General features: G+C 39.4%; 1 protein-coding gene across 1 annotated transcript; it reads left to right on the top strand.

The window, feature by feature from the left end:
- The first annotated feature begins 567 nt into the window (after positions 1-567).
- On the top strand, positions 568-2,366 carry LOC133848597 (innexin inx5). The gene is made up of 2 exons (XM_062284230.1): positions 568-1,609; positions 1,671-2,366. The coding sequence occupies exons 1-2, from the start codon at positions 947-949 to the stop codon at positions 2,205-2,207; spliced, it is 1,200 nt and encodes a 399-aa protein (XP_062140214.1). The 5' UTR covers positions 568-946; the 3' UTR covers positions 2,208-2,366.
- Positions 2,367-7,618: the final 5,252 nt, after the last annotated feature.

Here is a 7,618-nt window from a genome sequence, read left to right as displayed (position 1 = left end):
AATTAAGGCTGAATAAACCACAAGAGTTATGTGAACGCTTACACATTAGTCATTAAGAGCATTCCTTTTTTCTACTATCATTCGCCTCAGCGTGGTATTTTTTTTGTAATAAAAAACATATAATGTAAAACAGAAAAACTGTGTTTAATTATGTGTATTATAACTTTTTTCTAGGTAATACAAAATATCTAATTATGCCTATTGTTTTCTGCATAACTTTTTGTTTGAACAAGCACCTAAAAGTATGCAATACAAATAGATTGGAATGCCTGCAGTTAGAAGCATCAAGCTACATGTTGTCTTTACATTTTAAACAATATTAAAAAAAGTTTCATTCCAATGAGGAGCTATTATAAAGTTTACCTTAACTTCTAGAGCTACCTTCTTTAATTGGAAACAGTTCCGAAAAAAACAAATTCAAGCTACTGCAAAGCTATAGTCAGCACCTAAAAGTATGCTTTAGAGAAAGTGCACGTTGAATTTGCTGCGTGTGCCTGAAAGTATGCAACACGTTTTCAATGCTTCTAGACATTACATTAATTCGGGTTGGCTATCGACATCTGTCATTTTAGTGAATTAAAAACGGAAACACAACGAAAACGAGTTAAAAATTATGCTATCGAAAAATGTAAAGTTGTACATCTAATGATGAGGGGCAGCACTAACAAAATATGTAAAGCCGAGCGACAATCAACATTTCGTTTTTGTCGCTTCCCCAAGGCTGTCAAGTTAATGTGCAAGTTCTAAAGTTGCAACCGTGTCAGAGAAAGAGAAAGAGAGAGCATAAGTCAAGTAAAATTTAGGAAAAACAAAATATAAACTAAGAAAAGGATTACAACAATCATCAATAAGCTAACAAGAGAACGTCGAGAAGAATTCTGGCAGCTGTGCGGAGCATTGAGAATTGGACACAGTTGTTGGGGAGCTCTTTCCAGAGGCGAATGAAATGTATTCGGCAGTGAAGCCACTATCAAAATATCTGCAATTCAAATCGATACGCATCTACGATGCCGTTTTCACCATTCACTCCAAGTGCACCGTTGTCATCCTGCTGACCTGCTCGCTGCTGCTATCGGCACGCCAATACTTTGGCGATCCCATTCAATGCATCAGCGAGGAGAAGAACATCAACTATGTGCAATCCTATTGCTGGACCATGGGCACCTACATCCTTAAGCTTGATAATTTCAGTGAACGCCAACCGCTGCCAAGCCAACCGAAGCCATCGCCGACAACAGGTCGCTTGAGCATGCGACGCCTGGCCGATTACAATGAGGAATATGCTCGAGCTCTGGCCATAGCCGAGGGCGTGGGTCCGGAGCTGCGGGGTCAGACGCAGCGCGAGTATTTGCGGTATTATCAGTGGGTCATCATCTTGCTGCTGTTTCAATCGTTTGTCTTCTACTTTCCGTCTTGCCTGTGGAAGGTCTGGGAGGGGCAGCGTCTCAAGCAGCTGTGCTCCGAGGTGGGCGAGGCTCTGCTCTCTGAGCAGACCTACAACACACGGCTTCGATTGCTCGTGAAGTATTTCACCACCGACTATGAGGATATGCACTATTGCTATATGGCCAAATATGTGTTCTGCGAACTCCTCAATTTCCTTATCAGCGTGAGTAGCTGAGATTGCTTCTCTTCCTTAATTTTTTGTTAACACTTCTCTCTCCGTTTAGATGCTTAATATTTTGGCTTTGGAGGTGTTCCTCAATGGCTTTTGGAGCAAGTACATGCATGCCTTGGCCACAATTCCGCTGTACGATTGGGATCGCTGGAATCGCATCTCGTCGCAGGTCTTTCCCAAGATCGCCAAGTGCGAGGTGCTCAAATACGGAGCCAGTGGCACGGCCAGCATCATGGATAATCTCTGCATTCTGCCACTCAACATTCTGAACGAGAAGATCTTTGTGTGCCTCTGGTGTTGGTTCCTCCTCATGGCCATTATGTCCGGCTTGAATCTGGTGTGTCGTCTGGCCATGATGATGAGTCGTACTCTCCGGGAGCTAATGATTCGCAGCCAGTTGCGTTTCATGACCAAACAGCATGTGCAGCATGTCTTCAGGAATCTGACCATCGGCGATTGGTTTCTCCTCATGAAGGTCAGCGTCAATGTGAATCCGATGCTCTTTCGCGATCTCATGGAGGAGCTCTGTGAATTACGCTCCTCGCCCAGCTCAGTTTCATCGCTAACTTTACTCGAGAGTCCCGCTTAGCTCATCAGCATTTATACATAAGAATATTATTCACAATTTTTTTGCTTTGGGGATATGCCATCAAACTCACTGTGCTTAGTTCATCTAATACGTATAAGTGTATTTATATATATATATATATCTTTTAATTCTTTGCCAAGTCCAAATATATGAATTTAATTGAAATTAGCGTAGTTAGTTGTGCTCTTTTTGCTCGAGTAAATCAAGTCCGCATCAAGTATTGTGTATGATGAGATCATAACTTTATTTTTGTCTATGCAATAATAAACTTTGATATTTCATTTATTTTTGTGGCTTTTAGTTGGTTGTATCAACAACTGAATTCTTCTATTGAATTGGACTTCATTGTGGAATTAAGAGCTCGATCTTTATGGGGTCTTGACTATTTCTTCTAATGAAGTCAGCAGAGTCGGCATATCCGAAAAGATCGATTATATATAGATTATGAATATATTCTTATTGTTTTATCATAGCAAACAGCTGATTGGCCGTCGAAAGTCCTTTTCTGTTCTATTTCAAGTATTGAGATTTATTTTCAATTCTATTAGCAATTTTTATTATAAAGAAATCGTATATTATTATTTGTATTATACAAACAAATTTGTATTATTTTTTGACTATTTATTTATTCTTTAAAAGGATTAGATATAAATAAAATTGACACTAACAAAGGCCTTTGGCTTTTTTCTTCATTAATAATTATTAATTTTGAGTAATTTTGATCAAAAATCTTAAGTAATTGCAATGATTTTAAAAACTACTACAATGAATTATTATTAATGGTGGAAAGCATGAAAATCATAAATTTAAAAATCATTCTAGAAATACGTGAATTGTTCTAAGAGGATCAGTATAGTCTTGTCCTCCTAAATGTTTGGGTTTTTATTTAAAATTCGCAAAGATTTTATAGTGCTAAGGATAACTGTTATATGAACTGCAATAATTATAATAATTTTCATGGATATAATGTCAATAACCAGTGAATATGTTAATGTTAAACATAATATTAACCTTAAACTGTAATGGTATTCTTCATCCACATCATGATCCTAAAGTTTTTTTTTCACAAATGATAATTATGAAAAAAAGGAAAAATGACAATAAAAGCAAAAATTGAAATTAAAATAATGTTTGCTTTCAAAGTTTGTTCTAATACTGACGCATATACATATTTGTTATGCTAATACTAATTCGCCAGCACATCTAATTGTAGTATATTAAAATACAATGCAAATACTAAAATAATACAATATTTGGTATGTATTCTAGTGTTAATCATAATGCAAATGTTTAAGTCTGATGATGCCAACGGAAGAGCAATGGTTGATGCTTATGCTCAAGCTAATATAATTTCCAATGCATATGCTAATGCAATATCTAATGCTAATGCATGTGTTAATGCCCATGCTAATGATTTATTCAGCGTGTGAGGCATCGTGTTATGCAATTGATATATATGTATATATATAGTAAATACAATATATATTCGCATATGTTTAAGCATGCACTTAACATTCACTAGCTTGTTGTCTACTCATTAACTCATTTCGAATACACTCGCAGAGTATTCATGGGATTCAGTTCACTTCTCTGTCTGTGTGTGTGTTTGTGTGTGTGTGTGTGTGCGTTCGTTCATAGGCTGCATTTCATTTATAATTGATGGCCCACATTTCAACTCACTCAGCCATACATCGAGAAAGAGGCGAAGAGAGACGGGCTGAAAGAGTGCGAGTGAGAGAGAGAGAGAGAGAGTGTGAGCTAACAGACAGTTTTTCGTATTCAGAATGCTTGCGCGTAAAGCACGTGTAAAAGTCGCGCGCGTTTGCCGCGCGTTTTTGGTCGCGTTTCGTTTTCGTTTGCGCTGCTGCCACACATTTTAATGTGCATTGTTTATAACTAAGTAGCTGCTCTGGCTATAATTTCGTCATTTATATTTTGTGTGAGCTGGTCTTCCCCAACCCCTCCTCACCTCCCCTCTCCACACCTCCATGCGTTCCAGTTGCCGCTGCAGTTGCTGTTGCTGTTGCTGTTGTTCGACATTGTTTTGCGCACGTTAACAACGCAACTTGCTTTTTGGCCGCCTGCGTGAAACCGTGGCACACACACACACTCAAACGCACACACACACACTCACACACACACGCATGCAGAGAGACAACAAAATGTAAATATTATTCAAAAGTCGTTGTCGTCGCGCGTTTTTTGCGGGGGCCGCTCACAAAGAGGGGTGCGTCAAAGCTGGCAAACTGGCAAAACTCTGACGGCATTCTGCCGTTCTTCCACCTCCTCCTTCGCCTTCGCGTTCGCCTTCGCTTCTGTCTCTCGCTCTTGCTCTCGCTCTTGCTCTCGCTCTCTCTCTGTCTTTCTTTCTTTTGTTTGTGAGTTAGCCAGTTTTGCGATGTTCGAGCTCGTTTTCTTCTTGCACTGTTCAGCATTCGGTTACATCTATTTTGTGTATTGTTGCTTTGTGCTATGTGAGTGTGTTTTGGTTTTTGGTTTTGGTTTTGGTTTTAGCTTTAGCTTTTCGTATTTTATTTTATTTTGATTTCGTATTTCTGCTGTCGCTGCTGCGCTAGTTTTAGACGGTTAGTCGTGTGTCAACCGGGAAGCCGCCAAGTGGCCCATCGTTGTCGTTGTTCGTTGTTCTTCGTTGTCAGTTTGTTGTCAAGTGTTGTTTGGTTGTTTGTCGTTGTCGTCGCTTCTTGTTGCTGTTGCTGTTGTTGCCGCTGCCGCTGTCGCTGCTTTTGATTTCGTTTCCGATTTAATTAAAACGCGTACGTGACGTGCTCGACAAAAGCAAATTGCAAATTGCAAATGGCGATATTTTGTGAACGGTGCAGTTGCAATTGCAAATTCAGTTGCAGTTAGCACAAAAGCCTTTACTCGACTGCAAACAAAAACAAATCAAGTGGCCAACAAGCATTCAAACCTACATACACACTCAAACACTCACCTACACACACACACACACACACACTCACACACACACACACATGACGTAAGGTGTACATTGCGATAGGCGGCAATAATCGTAGGCATTGATAAACACCCGCAAAGTGTAAAACATTAGCGGCACAGTGGTGCACAACCCATCAATTCTGTGTAGAATTTTGTTATATATTTTTTTTTTTGTTTTTGTGGTGGTGGTGAAAGCAACTGTCAAGTGTTCAATCCGTTAAGCTTAAAAGCTGTCACAGTTGTCACATATTACGGCGAAAGTGTTGTTTTTGTTTTTGTTTTTCGTTTATTATTTCATTCAATTATCAATGGTATTGTCTGTAAAGTATTTAGCATAACAACAATAACACCAAATTGACAGAGGTGGAATGCGAGCCCGCAGCTGAAATTTATGGCTGAGTTTAGTATTTAAAAAAATACATATCGTGTGTGTTTTGTTGTTTCGTTTTGCTAAAATTTACGTTTGTTTATAAAAACAGACAATTTATTATATGCTCCAACTGCGGGGCAGTGGGCCTAAATCACCTTGTGTGCGAGTGTGTGTGTATGGAAATTATTTCCATATATCGTGAACTGTGAATCAAATGATAATAAATTTATGCAAACGTTTTTTTTTTGTAACAATTCAATTATAATTTTTTGGAAGCCGAAACAAAAAACATTCCATTCGAATAGTTTGTTTATTTATGAAAATTTAAAAACAAAACTATGTATAAATATTTTTGTATTGATAAAAGAAATAAATATTTAAAATATGTGAAATTATAATATCGAACTTGCACACATTCATTTTGTATGATAATATAAGTATGAAAATGTATAATCTTTTTTTTGGAGTATGACAATAAGAAGGCAACTAGTGGAATCAAAAGTTAAAATTTGGTGATTTCCTTTAGTCATCAAAATGATTTGATAGATTAAGAAATGTTGAGGCAATTGATTTAGATAGCGTTCAAAGTGCAGTTTAAAGCAATTCTGACGCACCTAGCTAATCTAATCGAATTGTTTGCAGAGACTTTAATGGCACTTGTCCCACTGTGCACCTAGAAGCACTTTGGCGCACAAAAACCAAAACAAGAACTCAGCACAAAATAAATACCAAAATAAAAGTTGAAACACAAAAAAAGAGAAAAAAAAACGTACACAGAAAAGAAAAATAAAATAAACTACGAAAATAAATAAAAAACCGATTACAGCAACGGTGACGCTACCGTCACAGTCGACGCAAACGTTGACCGCAGCAGTCAGTAGGGAATTTGGTAAAGGAGCGGGGGAGGGGCGAACGAGGGAGTGAGGAATTGGGGTCTGGGGTCTGAGGTTTCTGCCTCTGAAATAGCGACTGGCGCCTCTGGCGATTTAGTTGCCTCGCTGCTCTCTGCACTTTAGTTGCGTCGCTTGCCTGGAACACGGTGAACACGGTGAACGAGTGAAGAGAAGTCCGAGCAGTCCGAGACTGTAAAGTCCGAGCAGAGCAGTCCGTGCACTTTTGTCGAGTCGTCTACACGTTCAGGTTTTGTTTTGTTCTGTGCACTGCATTGAAGTGAATTTCGTGACGGCGCCTTTTTCTATTGATTTTGCTGCAGAGAGTCGAGAACAACAAAAAACACTGAAGAACCGTTAAGACTGTAGCTTATCAGCACAAGTGTTCGTGTGTGTGTGTGTGTGTGTGTGTGTGACGATAAGACGCTCTCGCAGTTGCCATCATCATCAGCAACATCATCGCAGTCGCAGTCGCTGTCGCAGTCGACGTCGTCAATATCTTGAAGGTGTTGCTCGCATTATTGTTGCTGCTGCTGATTGCTAGTGTTGGTGTTGATGCTGCCGTTGCTGCTGGTGTTTGGTGTTTGGTGTTCGTGTTCGTGTTGGTGTTGGTGTTCGCTGCTAGTTGACAGCCGAAAACAAAGGCCAAGATATTCAGTTGGCAGCTGCTGCTCATGAGCAACTGAGCAGCAAGAAAAGCACGACGCCACGGCGCGTTGTCTATATCTCTTTCTGAGAGCGTGTGTGCACGCTACGTATACGTAATAATAATAAGCAAACCAACAACAAGCAGTGCAAACAACTGTAGCATTAGCTAACGAGAACATTAACAATAACAATCGCATTAACAATTTTACGTCTGGCGGTGAGAAAAGTGTTATGAATTGAGAAAAAAAAAAACGAAAACGAAAACAAAAACAAACGTGCAAAAAAACGTAAAACGTAAAACAAAGATGGCAGTGAACATTTATCAGCAAGAGACGATGGGAGAGAGAGCAAAAGACATACCAACTGGCTTAGTGGAGCCGAAGCGGGGATATCGGCGACTCATTCGAAGCATTTCACACGTCTTCAGTTCAGGCAGCAATCATCAGAACCAGAATCAGAATCAGAATCAGCATCATCTCAAACCCGAGTCCTTACCCTATCAAAGTCGCACCCACAGTCGCAGTCACAGCGATACGCATAGCCAC

The sequence above is a fragment of the Drosophila sulfurigaster genome, chromosome X, assembly GCF_023558435.1.
Source record: "Drosophila sulfurigaster albostrigata strain 15112-1811.04 chromosome X, ASM2355843v2, whole genome shotgun sequence".
Classification (NCBI taxonomy): domain Eukaryota; kingdom Metazoa; phylum Arthropoda; class Insecta; order Diptera; family Drosophilidae; genus Drosophila; species Drosophila sulfurigaster.
This window is presented reverse-complemented; position numbering and strand designations above follow the sequence as displayed.

Coding starts and splice junctions, on each gene's coding strand:
- LOC133848597 (XM_062284230.1), top strand. CDS start 947: ATGTATTCGGCAGTGAAGCCACTATCAAAATATCTGCAATTCAAATCG. Junction 1,610..1,670: donor TCCTCAATTTCCTTATCAGC/GTGAGTAGCTGA, acceptor CTCTCCGTTTAG/ATGCTTAATATTTTGGCTTT.